The 16,070-nt window shown below is 40.2% G+C and overlaps 1 protein-coding gene across 1 annotated transcript; it reads left to right on the top strand.

The window, feature by feature from the left end:
* The first annotated feature begins 256 nt into the window (after positions 1–256).
* On the top strand, positions 257–14,980 carry impact (impact RWD domain protein). The gene is made up of 11 exons (XM_070832383.1): positions 257–425; positions 1,791–1,916; positions 2,005–2,057; positions 2,183–2,245; positions 2,398–2,483; positions 4,985–5,110; positions 5,209–5,303; positions 6,613–6,686; positions 7,174–7,264; positions 12,115–12,249; positions 14,699–14,980. Exons 1-11 carry the CDS (start codon positions 378–380, stop codon positions 14,756–14,758), a joined length of 957 nt encoding a protein of 318 aa, XP_070688484.1. The 5' UTR covers positions 257–377; the 3' UTR covers positions 14,759–14,980.
* The last annotated feature ends 1,090 nt before the right edge of the window (positions 14,981–16,070 follow it).

The raw sequence follows: 16,070 nt of genomic DNA, 5'->3' as shown, positions 1-16,070 counted from the left end.
AAACGCTGGATAAACATTTCAAATGGCGAATAAGTCCTCGTGCACGTTATCAGCCATTAAAAGGGAGGACATTGTTATTACTGTTGTTGTTATATTGACGTGGCGACGTCTTTGTTCGTCGTTGAGTGAACAAACGGCAGGACCCGGAAGACAAAACACACACACACACACACACACACACACACACACACACACACACACACACACACAGCGTTGCCCTGGAAGCAGTTTATACTTCCCTCTACACACACACACACACACACACACAGAGGCTGGATCTCAACATGTAGTTCATGTGCTTTGAGTTTTCTCTAGTGTGTTTTGATTGACTCATTGACATATTTTTAATAGCAGACACTTGGTGATAAAGTGCGCAAATGGCCGACATCTTAAATCCGGAGAATGAAGGAGATCTACAGGCTCAAGTAAGCTGTCGCCTTCACGACCTCTCTGATGAAGTTACAGCAGTCTGACAAGTTGGCCGTGGTGCCTGTTTAGTTGCAGGATTTTGATGTGGCCTGCAGAGGTCATCCAGCTGTCAGGTGGGGACTAACCTGAAAAAATGAATGGCACAGATAAACCGTTTTTGTATCAGTCCGAGAAACACACACACAAGAAATGCATGAACAACTGTGCACAGATTATAAACTAAAGAACCACACACACACACACACACACACACACACACACACACACACACACACGAGAGGTGCCTGGATTCATTATCACGTGCATGTGAGGTTTGAAGCTCAGCAGGTGCTGCATGGTGCACACAGAGGCCACACAGAGGCCACACAGACACAGTGCAGCCAGAGCAGCATGAAAAAAGACTCCACCACAGCACACAAAGTTAAACTCGTTTTGTGTTTTCAAACAGAGCTTATTTTTACCCAGTTGGTGCCTGTCATGCGTTGCCATCACACTGGAATCACAGAGCTGAGCATCAGCTTTTCTGAGAAATCTGGTGAACTTTGAAAAAAAGTTTCCCAAGTTTCCACTACATTTCTAGGCAGCCAGGAATGTCCGATCTCCTCACCGGTTATAAGAAGAAAAATACTGACATGCTATTATGTATTGAAATATAAAACAATGCAATGTTGTTCTCTGACTTTGGGGCAAAAAGAAAAGCTAGAGCTGCATCTAACGATCACTATTGTTACCGATTAATCTACTGACGATTTCATCAATCAATTGATTAATGGTTTGGTCTTTAAAACGGTAGAAAACAGTGAAAAATGTCAGTCACAATATCCTAGTGCACATCAAATGTCTAAAAACGCAACAATATTGAATTTATCATAATGCAAAACCAAAAGAAGCAGCAAATTTCACATTTGAGAACCTGGACCCTGGAACCATTGCATGAAAAGGGACTTTAAAACAAGGATCGATTATCTACCTAGTTAGGGCTCCTGGACAAGAAATAGTTGAACACATAACCTCCCATGAGACTGTAACTTTTAGTACTTTGTTAGTACTTCGCACCAGATACTTGTTTTTTTCAGACAGTATAATGTTTAGTTCAGTGACTGACTTGAATGTAATGAAAATTCATGGGAGGCACAAACTAAGTCCAGTTGGACTTTAATATTATGTTCTTTTAATGTGTCTGTGTCCTTGGATTTTGATTAAATATTTAAAAAATACATTAGCTCAGAGTTTGAAGCTTTTGGTATATCTCTGCTTCAAGTGCTGAAATTATTTCATGGATTAATTCATCATAATTAATGTCGAAATTCACATCCCATGTGATTGATGTTTTTGCTTTGTTATTGTGTCCTCTCATCTAGATTGAAGAGGTCGAGGCTCTGTCATCCATCTATGGAGATGAATGGTGTGTTATAGATGAAGCGTCCAGAATATTTTGCATCAAAATATCCAGTGACTTGGAGCCAAAACTGACCGCATGCCTGCAGGTAGAGAAAAAGAAAATCCATATTAAATCACACGTGACTAGGAGATTGTTTATGGTCCAGTTTATGATTTAATTTTCTTATTGATCAGATAATTCTCCCTCCTGATTATCCAAGCGCAGCCCCTCCAATCTACCAGATCAAGTAAGTCTATTTGCCTTTCAAATTTAATCTTGTGGTGATGTGCTGAATTGATAGAACAACATCCCACTCAAAAGCCCACTCCTCGTCCTGCTCAATAACCCTCTATTTGTTCTCGGCTTTTGTAGTGCTGCATGGTTGCGAGGCCCCGAGAGGGCCAAATTGGCAAACAGCCTAGAAGACCTCTATGTGTGAGTGCTTCTCATAATTTCTGACTTCACGAGGATGCACTGTAGAGCGACATTAGTCACAACAAAAGCTTTTCGCGATAGCTTCTGCCTTGCAATTTCTTTGCACTCTGTGTTTCTTAAAGAATCATACGGAGAAATTTGAATTTCAACAGGGAGCACACGGGGGAGAGCATCCTCTACCAGTGGGTGGAAACGATCCGAGAATTCCTTGTGGAGAAATCCCAGAGCTCAGAAACAGGTGAGGTGTGAAAAATGAAATTCATGCTTTAGGGACACTCTTCCTCAAGCAATTTGTAAAGACGTGAAATCACACCTTATAGACATTTAATCAGGTAAGTCCCACTGAGATCGAGATCCTATGTTCAAGAGAGACGTGAGGACATAATATCAATAAAACATAAAGCAAATACAATGCAATATAAAGTACAACAAACTCAGAATAATAGTGAAAGTAATATAGTTCTAAATCAATAAAACAGGTTAAAAGCAGTCACAGTTGAAACACTGAACTGGAGTATCAGGCGTCAAGGTGCACTGTGTTCGTTCCAGACGTACAAACGAATGGCACAACCCATCTGAAAATCTGTGTTGGTTCAAGGAACCTGCAGCCTGTCCGGCTGTCATGTGTTCTTGCACAGCATGTAATGCAGTTTACAGTGATAACAGTGACAGACTTTATCAACCGGAAATCTGCAATTAGATAATTAGTTGTTAATTTTTACACTGGACTGAACAGAGCAGAGCAGAGCAGATTTTATCAGCTGTAGACTGCTGGTGTAAGCTATCGCTAATGATAAAACACTGTCCTTCAAATGTTATTTTAACATAATCCTTGGATGCTAATGCTTCCTATAAAAAGGATAATTGGAAAAGAAATTAGATTTATGTTTTAATTTTCAGATTTGTAAAGAACGTGCTTTTACTTTTAAAAGAGAATTGGATTTTAGAATGAGGAATAACTGATAAGTTTAGCAAGTGTAACACTATCTATAACCATCATTATAACACAAGTTTGGTTCTTTTTGCCATAAACATATAATGAGCAGGACAGAGGCACTACTGTTAGTCTCCATTCAATTCAGATATATTGGAGATGACAATATAATATATAATAATAAATAATATATTGCCTTTGGAAATAACGCTGGGTCACTACTGCAGGTAGCAAGTTATACACACTGCTTAATCCAGTTCTTGGACTCCTTCTGTTTTTTTTGTTTGTTTGGCAATTGATCACACACTTAAAAAAAGACCACCGTCTAAATTCTGTCATGTATCACTCAATGCGGCACCATGCACATCACTGCAACAGGTGGAGAAATCCAAAGCTTGACTGATCTGCTGTGCCTAGTTACGGTTGCTTTGCTCTGATTGGACAATTTCTTTTCAGAGGCGGGATTTAGCAAAGGGTCAACGCTAGGTTCTCCTACGAGAGTCCATAATAACATCCACAGGTGTTAATAAGAGCCTGCTGTTCATAAATACGTCAGCTATTAGATTTTTTTGTACATGAATAGTTGTATCAAATCAGGTCCAAATCAATTGTCTTCACTCCCTGTAGCCTCATCTAAATGCATCTCCCATCTACGTTCTGCTAAGATGCTCCTCCATTATTAATACAACTATCTGATGTGGTCTAAAGCTGTGATAAGACGAACACAAAGCTCTGCAGTAGCATCAAAAAACACCATCTGTGTCTGACTTTGAGTGACTGCATTGAATTAAGATCTATATCTATGTAATGCCTTCTTTTCTCTTGGCATGAAGTACAAAAAGAGTGAAAGATACCCAATTAAAGATTTTCTATGAGTGTCACCATGCACTAGGTTTTCTTGGTCTGTCTCGGTTATTTGTCTATTATAAAGGAAGACGGCCTCTTTTGAGCAACAACCCTAAAAAATATGAACCGTCCTCCCCATTGTTGTGTGGCATAAATTGTCCCCTCTCTGCGATTCATGTGGTAATAAGTATAACTGGTCACAGCACTTAAGCTCAGAGGGGCAGGATTGGCGGCTTATTCCCATTCAAATGGTAGGGACACGGTGTAGAGAGGGAGAAAGAGGAGGGGGAGTGACAAGGGTTGAAGATGCGCATTATACAGAAAAGGAAATGAAAAGGGAGTAAAAATGACAGAGAGGACATGAAGAGTAAAGAGAAATAATGGGTCTGATGATGAAGTTTGGTTGAATGAAACCAGACGGCAAAGCAAAGGATGAAAAACATCCGGAAGAGCTTGTTCACTTATATATGAGGTCTCACTTACTTTTAATTAATATGTGCTTATGTGTGTGTCTATACAGGCTTAGAATAAACACTACGGACAGCAGTCAGCTTCACACTGTCACAGCAACCTTGATCTGGAATCAGTTCAGCTTTAATCACTTTCTTCTATTGTGTTCATCTAAGATATAGCAAGGTTTCCTCTCCTGAAATCTTGCGCACGTGTGTGTGTGTGTGTGTGTGTGTGTGTGTGTGTGTAATCTCTGCAAAAACTGCATCAGCATCTGCATTGGTCCCAGAAATCTAGTATCAATTATTGAGCATCTTGGTACAACAGATCATGAAGCCACACGGGCATCAGTGTTAAGGTCATAATGCTAATTTGGTAATAAGTTGCTCGGTGTTTGTCATTGTAATGAGAGGCTGCCTGGCTTGCACACACCTCAGTGAAGACCTTTTACAGGCAAAAACAACCTTTTCTTTAAAAAGACACAATGTTTCTTACATGACCTGCATCAGTGGATCAACCAGAAAGGGTGAACATGACGGCAGAGGAGGACGTGGATGACGAAGAAGACATACCAGACTTCAGGACCCTCAAACTGAACACAGAACATGCACATCTCCTCATGGATCGTGCCAACGGTACCACACATTTATTCATATTCAGTAGTCAAAATGAAACACCACCTGTAATGAACTTGATCTTTCTGAGGTGTGATGTGTAAAATTTTGTCTCGTAGATGAAGAGGCGCCTCCTATAAAACATGGAACCACCATCACAGACAGACGCAGTACCTTCCAGCCTCACTTGGCACCTGTGGTGTCTCCCAGACAGGTACAAAACATGCATGACATGCTTTTATTTTTACCACAAGGTACATAAAACAAAGTGAAAGCTCCAGTGTATCTTTCAACTGATAAAAATAAACGGTGCCTTATTTTCCTTGCGCCATGAAGACAAACGGCAAGCGACAGCTCGTATGAGTTTCAGGAGAAATTACATAATGAGGGTCTTGTAGAGGAGGGGATGTAAAGGTGCTAATTTATGCAGCAATTTCACAAACTGAAACATCATGGGGCTCCTTCCTGTGAGCTAATCTCACTCTCTGGCTCTCAGGCAACACACTGACTCGTCTTAAAAGCTTCCACCTGCTCTGAAGCGCTGTTTAGACATAAATATTTCACACAGCTGTCCTCCAGAGAACACAGGAACAAAATAGACTGAGACCTGCACACCATTTACATATTTTTGCAAGTGCTCAGCTCATCTAAAGACTTGTTTGTGGGTAATCATGCCTCTTATGCTGTGTCTCTATGTGACGCGTCACTCTCACAGATACTCCGCAACGATAAATCAGGGGCACAAACACAAAATTGCAAAGGTGTGCACACAGTAAAATTGTTTCTCAGTTACTTTAACATAATTGAAATAAGTGAACAAATCTGTTTTTTAGTTATAGCACCATAATAAGGTGATTTAAGTTTAGAGCTGCTCCTTATGTAGACATGCCTCCTGGAAATCTGCCAGCCGAGACTCAATTTAAACTAATTAAAATTATCATTATGATGACTTCCCTTTATTGGAATAGACTCGGAAAACATGTTTCCGAAGGGGTAATGGCAATCTGAAATAAATGGTGAACATACACTATGATATGAGACGAAGTTGCTTTAATGAATGACAAAAATTTGGTGGTAAACTGAGCTTTGTGGACTGAAAATACCAGCCACTACTTAAAACAAATAGCAAATGGAAATGTGTTAACTGAGCACGTTTGGAAAAGGCTGGAGAGGCAGAGGAGTCCTTTGCATTTACATTTTCAACCAGTCAAATGTCAGTTTTATTCATAGGAAATGTGAGTTTTCGTGATGAACAGTTGACTAATACTGTTTGTGCATTAGTCAGTGGCGTCAGACAGCAAGTGCACCGTTTTCAGACTGACATAGTTCAGAGACACACTCCTTTTTCTTAACGTGCTTCCATTCGGGGCTTCAGCATGAAAGTGGTTTATATTTAATACTGCGCTGAAGTGGAGTGCGGGGTAAAGCCCTGTCAGCAGGTTCCATTTACAACAGAGGAGATGTAACGGCTTGTGAGAGTGAAGTGAGGAATATGTCACAGATCCACCTGTTGTGTGTTGCAGGTTAAAAAGGTCCTGGAGGAGCTGTATGAAAACAAAAAGATTGCTAGTGCCACTCATAACATTTATGCATACAGGTCAGTATCGCCAGACATTTCTATATATATATATAATGTGATGTAAATGTGTGTGTGCATAAACACATATACATCATGCTTTTAACAGTTTTGCGTTACAGCGTGTCTAATTAGTGGAGAGGAACAAGAGATAAGTAATGACTCGGGGCCTTTGCTGCATTAAAGGTCAAAAAAAGCACCAGAGGAAATTACTTTGATAGTATTGTGTATTCTGCGTATACTTGCGTGTGTGTGTGTGTGTGTGTCTTCCTGTGTGTGTGTGTTTTCTCACATATGCCTGTGTGAGCAGCTTTTTTTCGGCGTGGTCTAATAAGGTCGACGTTGAGCTGCTGATGCACTGCCTGGGTGGTCATTACAGTTGACATTTAGAGAACTTAAAACACCTTTCCGGTGAGCAGGCTGCCGGTGTCACGGCATCATTCTCTGACCAAAATGTCTAAATGCTCTCCCGCCTAATGCCAAGCTGTTGCGATTCTGTCCATTGTAGGATTTACTGCGAGGACAAGCACAGCTTCCTGCAGGACTGTGAAGACGACGGCGAGACAGCCGCAGGGGGGAGACTGCTCCATTTACTGCAGGTTACTCATTAAGAACATTTTGACCTCCACCCTACACACCACTCTCTCAGCTGCATACTGAACATCTGTGAACAGGGAAATGCTAAAAGGACTGCAGGAGTCAGTGCAGTGCACAAAGTTTCTACCCACAATTGATATTACAAGCATGTCGTTACATTTTCTGGCTGCATCCAACTTTCTTTTGGCTTCTGTGTGCCTAATTGGTGTCTGTTCTAAGCTTCCATGTTCATTTCACAGTCTGCATAATTTGGCATCTTTTGTGGCTTTTAAAGTGGGATTGCTATGACTAAGAAGCTTTCCATAGACTCTGACAAAAGACAAAATCTTTTCTTTTCTGTTTCTCCAAACATGATCCTCATCAAAAACACAAAGTAAACATGCATGCATGTGATATTAAACTATATATAGTTTGAAATAGATCTAAGATTCATTCGCCAATTAGCAGTAAACGCAGAGTAGAGCTGAGGCTGATGGGGATTTAATTAGTTTTACATAAAACCAGAGTGTTTGAAATTTTAAAAAATTGACCTGATGATGGCGCTAGACAGACCACCAAACAGATATTTCGTTTCCTGGAGCCACACTGCCAGTGTGAGGTGGTGTCTTTACATAGCTTGTGTTCTTCTCTCAATGATCAAAAACCTACATAGGTTCAATTTACAATCACATGAAACAGAAAAGCAGAAAATCCCTCACATTTGAGAAACTGGATTCAGCCCCATGAGAAAGTGTGGGATAGTGGTTCTTCTGTTGGGGTTTAAGCAGAATGCGACATGAAGCTCTGAAAAGAAAACGGTAGAAATTCATCATAACATCCTGAAAATGTCACCAGAAATCAAAGCAGTATGCAAAGAGTCATGCCGTTGTAACATTTAATGATGTAGATTTTTTTTTTTGCTACCATTTTTTTTCAGCCTGTTTGTGTTTAGCCTGTTTGGATTGATTTTACTGTAGAACATCACCATCTTGATCTCTTATGAAGTCATGATGTGAAAACGGTGAAAGGCACAGGCAAACATTAATTTACGTAAACATACTTTTTGGGAAAAATGTACACAGAGACCGAGTCTTGAATGGAAAAATGACCTTGATGGTATAACCCAAACTACGGGTGTTTACATGATGTGTAAATTCCCACTCTTGTCCCTCTGCAGAGAAGTAGTTTACGGTGTAATTTCACACAATTATTCATCTTTTCATCTCACATATCAAGGAGGCACTTGTTACTGTCCTGTGCTGTCAGATGGCACTATGATTCACACACGCACCCACATCACACTGAAATGTGCAATTGTCCACACAGTTTTTGTTTCCCGGTAAGATTGAATGAAGGCCAGTGAAAGGTTTGTGACAAAAGAAGGAGTTAGCTATAATGAGAGCTCAGTGGTGACTTATAGTGGTTCTGTCACACTCATTACCAGCAGGTGACGAGTCGTATCAGGGCATTTCAGGAAGAGATCCATGACTCATGTCAAAGTTCATACTCTTTGAACATTCATAAGATGACAGCGGCTGTGTATGCCAGTGAGATCCTGTTACAGAGATAAATCAGTTTGAGATGGTTGCATGGGTTTCTTGGTGTGCACCGTTTCTCAGAAACTGTTATCTGCTGCACAGAATTTGGATGATTCAAGCTGTCTTTGACTAGTACAGTGCTCCCTTCCAAGCCGCTTAAAAAAAACCCATCACTCTGCACAGACAGTCTGGGCTCCAATCTGCTTGGATGAATTAAAGAATAACTAAAGGTTACGAATTTATGTAGGAACATTGTAAGTACTAGAACTCTCTATGAACTATCTGAAGGCTTGTACAACAGTGTGTATCTTTATTTTTGAATTCTATATTTCATGCTTCCCATTGAGATCTCAGCCACAGATCTGATATTTTATATTAGCTATATGCATAAGTTACAACTCTTCACACGACAGCTGCTCTAAACGATATTTTTATTAGAGGTGGGACAAATACATTTTAATGAGTATTGTGATTTTTAATGCCTGAATGGATATTTTTGCCTGTGCTGAGTTTTATATGGTTTTATATCCACGCCCCCACAGCAGAGGAAGCGACTTATGGTGTCTGTCTTTTAGCCAGCTTTATGTACTTCCATGCTCACTGGTGTTCATGGTGTCGCTTGCCGCTCAGGAGCACCTGGCAGCGCTGCCATGGAGAAACTGGCTAATTACTCGCCTGCACAAATTGTATTAAATAAACATTTAACAAACAACCCAGTGGTTCAGTGAAAGCAAAATGTTAGCTAACCCCAACATCTTATGATACCAGCTTCAGCAGTGACATCTAAATGTAACATCAGCACTGATTTCAAAAAGTGTAGATTTTTTTATTCAGTCTATTGTACATGTACATTTTATTTAACGCTTTTCTATGCAGTATAGCAACAATTATGCTGAAATTAAAGTCAGAAAGACTGACTGACATGTGATGTTGATTATTTTTGGAAATATGCCTCATGATATACAGTCTTCAGAGTATGATTCACCTTTTTCCCATGGTCCAGTGTTGAAAATGTTGAATATTGAATCGCAATACTTGTAGAATCACAATACTTAAAAATCGCAATACATGTCAAATCAGCACCCAAGTATTGTGGTAGTGTCGAATCGGCAGAAAATTACATTGTCCCAGCTCTAATTTTTTATATTGTTGTGTGATGTGTAATCTGAAAGTTGTTGCCTGTAGTGACGAATCCACCCATAAATGTCATCCGATTCTGTGCCTTAAGCTTGAGGGAGGTTCATAGTCATTTCGGGTTAATTGTTTGCTGCCTGCAGCTTTACTGTTCAGGTTCAGTCTCACCACTCATATCAACGTGGTTTACATACGCAAGCTCTAAAAAACCTGCTGTACTCCTCCTGGCCAGCTCTGAACTGCAGACAGACACAGCAAGAGACAAGCTGGTGAACATCGTGGAACACGTAGCAGCTGAAGAGACAAATACTGTAAACAAAGCAAAGAGGAGAGTAAATAAGGGAAAAATTCTCCAAGACATCAGCCAAATCCACTTCATAAGATGGTATTATATCAGCATTGTGTTCGCTGCTTGTTGGGCTGCAGCCAAGTGGCCAAAAATACTCATTATTACAGTTTTAAATTACTGTTTTATCAATTTCTTGACAACTAGTAAATCCAATCAGAAAATTTGTGGAGATAAGAGCAGATTACAATAAGGTCACTGACCATAAGGTCACTTCCTGCAGCTGACTGACCCACTGTAACTGGAGTGATAGCATAAGGTCCGCCGTCCTCCTACTCGTCCTTCTGAGCAACACATTGATTAATCTCCCACTTGTCACACTCAGCGTACTGAGCAATTTACATGAAGAGCTTTCTCCTCAATCTATTCTTCTCTAATCTTGTTCCTTTCAACAAGCCTTTCTTCCCGTTTCCTCGTTTAGATTTGTGCCTTCGCCACTGAATGTGGAAATGTGAGGTGATGAATAAAAAAAGGATCTGATTAATAGTGTCGGCAGCCAGATGTGGATGAGTCCCCTCAAATGACAGATTGCATTTTAAATGTGCGGTGCAGTTCGGAGCCAAATTTACCCTCTTTATTTAAAAGGAACAGTCTGCCATTTTGGGGATTTTAATTATATGCTATTTATGTGAGTTATATAAGAAAATTGTCAATTTAATCTCTTTATGTCGAGTAGAGAGATGCAGGTAAATGCTGTAAGCACACAAAGTGTAAAGAGAGCAACTTTGGGGGATAGTTTGCCTTTAACAGCACTAAGCCAACTGTTACCTGCTTTAAACTTTGAACCTGCATGAACAGATTTTTTGGCCACTTGGGGGCAGCCCAAACAAGCTGCAACACAACTTCGCGTCATCACCCATGAAGGTGATATTAGCTTTTTTACACAGCCAGAAGGTTCAGAGCAGCGTTCATTGGCAGTCAAGTTTCTGGTCACCTGATGAATGTCATTAGAACATTTACTCTCTTTTAGCTCTGTGTTTGGTCTCTACCAAGCCTATCTAGCTCACCTAGCTTGTCGCTACCTTTGTCTATGTCCTGGTCGGTGCCGGGCTTTATCGCTTAAAGGAGCTGTCTGCTGCATCTGGAAACAATGAGAGTGAACCAAGACAGTAAAGTTGCAGTCTGTGCAATCAAAACAATAAGCTGAAAGACAGTTAAGCAAACCATAGAACTGAGAGGAACTGTAGGGTCGGGTCGTAATCATCTGTGGGTTTGTCACTAGGAGCATTTTGTTGTTAGCAAAAATATTGTTCAGAGCAGCTTTAATTTTAAGCCTAGCTTAAAATTAAAGCTGCTCTGAACAATATTTTTTCAATGGAACAGTATTATTTCAATGGTGTTTTTCTGGCTCCCCCATTTAATAGGTCTTTCATTGCTTTGTGAACTATATATATTTATGTTGTTTGAATTTATATTTATGGTTGGGGGTTTATGGGTTAGTTATTTTGTGGGTATAATGATATCTTTCATAAACAGTGTGGGTTGATTTGGATATGAGTCTGATTTTCTGGACGAATAAATTGAACCTCGACCCCAGCTGTTTGTGCTAACCTGAGCTAATCATGTCCTGAGGACAATATTGACACACAGTAGTGAAAGTGAAATAATTAGTTTTCTCATCTCAATCTATGGAAGGCCGCCAAATAAGGAAATATCCCCAAAGTTCAGATCATCATATCGTCAGCTTTAGACTGACAGCTGATGGGCCCCAGCCAGAATGACAATTCCACTGTGTTACATCTGGTGTGAAATATCTGGCTGCCAGGGGATTGGTGGGTTTACTGTATTGGTCTCTTGCTCGGGTCTCTCAAATTCACACTCATTTCACATTCACCGTGTCTTTGTCTCACCACAGATTCTGGACGTGCGTAATGTCATGGTGGTCGTGTCTCGGTGGTACGGAGGTATTTTGCTGGGTCCTGACCGCTTCAAACACATCAACAACTGTGCTAGAAACATCCTGGTGGAGGAAGGATACACTGCCTCCGCGGTGAGACACTCTCTGATGCTGGGAAACACCCTCATGCATCACCCTCATGTTCCTCCAATTATCTGAAAACAAACAGAGGAGATTTATTTATTCATTTATCTGCATTTTTGACAAGTAAAGCAGAGTCTGACAGAATTCTTTCAACACTGTCAGACAGTGCACAGTTACAAGTTACAGTGAGACATTGAAGTATTATAGTAATACAGAGTGTCTGGCTGGCTTGCTTTGTGTTTCCACAGTAACTCCTCAGTAGCTGTCACATTAGGGATATTGCTTCATTTGAAGTGTCTGGTTGCCACATTTTCTGGAGATCAAACACTCTCTCCTCACTTTCAGCAGTCTGAAGTCTGCTGCAGCCTGCTTTGAAGTCATCTTTGTGTTCTGCAAAGTTATTCCATTGATAACATGATTGACCTTTGAGCTGCGGCTACAGATAGATTAAAGGTACAGCAAGCCTTCTCTTAAAAGTATCCTTCTTCAAAACCATCATCCCACTGTAAAAATCAGCACTTGATTTAATTCCCATCCTGACAGCAAAGGCCAAATTCCCCTCGGATGTGAGGCCTGGACTGTGTGAAAACTAGGCCACTGTCTGTAGATGGAGGAACCTCTTTTATCTCCGTACCTCCACCAGTCGACAGAGGGTTAGCTGCTGCTCTGTGCACAGAGAGACACCAAGATTATGTTTTCACAAAATAAGAAATCTCTGGATTTACAGGATCAAACCAGTGTAAATCCTGCGCACTACCTCCTGGAGATGTATAAAAACATATAAAACAGCCAGTTTTATACACACACACACACACACACACACACATCTATATATATATATATATATATATATATATATATATATATACATACACACACACACACACACACACACACACACAATATATGATGTCTGCAATATATGTGATAAATGAAAGCACGTAGTTTCAGTGCTAAAATGGCAGACTGATTGCTCCCAAAGCAATGCTCCTAAACTGAGTACAAAGGTTTTTTGTTAAAGAATGATGCAGAATACAGCAGTAGCTTTTACGTGATGTACTCAGAGCCAATATTAATAACATTTGTTTGGTCAGAGTTTACCTGTGGGACATTTTCACATGAAGGTTTGTCGTCTTCCAGGCAGAGAGCCTACAGCTGGTTAGGCTGTACTGAACAACTGCATTGCTTTGAGCTAAATGCTAACTCAAGAATACTAACATGCTCACAGGGACAATGCAATGGTGCAATCATGTAATGATGACGCTAAGCAGGTTCACAAAAATACAGGTCAGGCTGATGAATGTCATTAGTCTTGTTTATAAACCCAAACTATTGGTTGAAATGAAATTCATTCTGAGGGGGACATGAATGCCTGAACCAAATCTCTTGACATCCATTCAACAGCTTGGGAAATATTTCACAAACAAGCTGGCGAAAAGGTCAGGAAACCAGTCTATAGTTTTTAGTTGATTAGTTCTATAGTTGATTTATTTCTCCAAGTTTCATTTTTAGGGGGGACCTTTTCTATGCTTTCATTGGACATCTGACAGTAGAGAGATGACAGACAATACTGGGAAGTTACATGCAAAGGTCTCCGGTCAGACACACGTACTGGGGATGTTGCAGTTAATTATTGAGAGACGTGAGAACAATTTTGCGATGGGTGAATGCAAGATTAGGTCAAATTTTTACAGACTTGTATTGGATTTAGAGGGAAAATAGACAGAAAACAAGCGTTGCACCACCAGTTTTACACTTCAACCTCACAAGAAGAAAGGTTTCTGGTGTTTCTTTGCAGCATGTTGCTTATTAAAAATGGTAACAAGGCTACAGCCTGTTGGCTAAAACTGCAGGGAAACTCAACATCCAGAAGAGGATGTTTTTTGGGGGGATTTTTTAATGGTTATTGAATGGTGCAAAGAAAGATGACAAGTGTTGGATAGTGACTGGTTTACGGCCCCATTGCAAACACCAAATGAGATATTAAGCTGCATCAAGAAGGCTCTTGGGAGTTAAGGCTGTGTGCATATTGCAAATGCAAATTTTCCACGTCACTGTGCTGTAAGAAACAGAATTATCATTTCTACTCGCTTTGTATCCAAGCTTTTTAAGTGTTTGAAGACCTACAAGGTGGCAGCCTGGGTTGTCTGGGTAATAATTAGTGGAGGATGTTTTATAAGAGGACTTAAGAATGCAATGTTTAGTTTGATGTAATTATTAGAATACATTAAAACAGTATGGTGCATTCCAATCAGCGCACTGTAATTTGCACACTTCAGTAAAGCCGGGGAAGACAGCAGGAGTTCAGGAAAAAGTGTCTGTCGCAAATTGAGTCATGAGCTTTAAAACAGCTCTTAAATATTTAACATGAAAAAAGCTTTGGAACCACTAAGTGGGGTGCTAATGTAAGATAATCATTAGTCTGTTCACTCCTTGATCCTTTCCTATTGGTTCACAGGATGAGGCCTCCAAATCGGGAGCGAAGACCAAAAGGCCGAAAAGCAAGAAGACAAAATGAATTACGAAGAAAAAGACTTTTATTTAAACACATTTTCTTTTCATTTCTGTTTAATTCAGTGAAAAGGTTGTTTTTAGATGATTCAGACATGTTACATCAGGGACAAATGGGGCCTTCTTTCAATTCTGAGTAATTTATTCAAAATAACGTGAACAGCTATTGAATTGTTATTTCAGCCGGTCGATTAATCGAACCGAAATGTTTACAGTACACCGTGTTTCATTAAAATAATCAAATCATGAGATCCGTGCAGAAAATATGACTTTGACATCAGCAAAACATTGTTTCTTCATATCTGTCAGTCCCACACTAAGGTTACTGATCCACTTTATTAGAAAAACAACAGGATCATTACACACTTGAATAATTTCGACACTGAGTCATGAATCCTTGTCCTTGTGAGCGTTAATTCAGTTTTCTGTCGAATCCACATGTGAATGAAATTCATACACAAGTCATTCAGTGTTTCTGAGAAATATTATCAGACATCACTGCTCAACTTAATGAAGTTCACGGAGTTTCACGAACACTCACATAATTCGCATATCCGTTTTCCCCAATGCATTTCACATCCACTTGAAGCTTGTTAAATATTCAACTTAGCACACTTGTTTGTTCTCTTACCACACATTGGCTCACAGGGTATTTGCCTCACCTCTCCATTTTGGTGTCACTCGATTCCCGGAAAGACACGGTCTGCATATTAACCACTCCAGGGCGTTAGGCAGCAGAGGGCTGCTTTCTAAAAATACACCGGGGCCCGTCTGTACACTCACCACCACAACCCTAGGTGTAAAGAAAGTTGACTATAATCTGTGCTCAGTGTCTTGTGAGAATTCATCTGATGGCCTGACTGCCTTAATTTGAACAGGAACACAATTGACACACAATAGGCTGAGATTCCTGAAATCTCCTCTGCGTCTGTGTACAAAGCTGCCTGCTCGTTTCAGCCATCGAGAGTAATTACAGCTAATTCACTTAGCGGAGAGTTGTTTCTCCCTGACAAGCTATCATCCCGCTGAACCCATCATCTCAGCTCTTAATCATGGTTTTTAGAGGCTTGTATAGAACTCATGGAGCTAAATTCATACTCGAGGCTGAGGAGACTAATTAGCCCACTTAGGAGATTTCAAATTTCATCCACGTGGTTGTTCATGCTGTTGATTGTGGAAACACACCTCATGGTAAATGGTCTGTATTTGCATAGCGCCTTTCTAGTCATTTCAACTACTCAAAGCGCTTTTACACTGCATCCTCATTCACACATTATTCAGTCTAGACTATTCTTTCACACACATTAACACACTGAAGC

Source organism: Pempheris klunzingeri, chromosome 6 (assembly GCF_042242105.1).
Source record: "Pempheris klunzingeri isolate RE-2024b chromosome 6, fPemKlu1.hap1, whole genome shotgun sequence".
Lineage (NCBI taxonomy): Eukaryota > Metazoa > Chordata > Actinopteri > Acropomatiformes > Pempheridae > Pempheris > Pempheris klunzingeri.
This window is presented reverse-complemented; position numbering and strand designations above follow the sequence as displayed.

What these genes read in the sequence shown, in the direction of transcription:
- impact (XM_070832383.1), top strand. Translation starts at nt 378, where the DNA reads ATGGCCGACATCTTAAATCCGGAGAATGAAGGAGATCTACAGGCTCAA. An exon ending in AGCCTAGAAGACCTCTATGT is followed by an intron (nt 2,246 to 2,397) that starts GTGAGTGCTTCT and finishes GAATTTCAACAG; the next exon opens with GGAGCACACGGGGGAGAGCA. An exon ending in CTGTGGTGTCTCCCAGACAG is followed by an intron (nt 5,304 to 6,612) that starts GTACAAAACATG and finishes TGTGTGTTGCAG; the next exon opens with GTTAAAAAGGTCCTGGAGGA.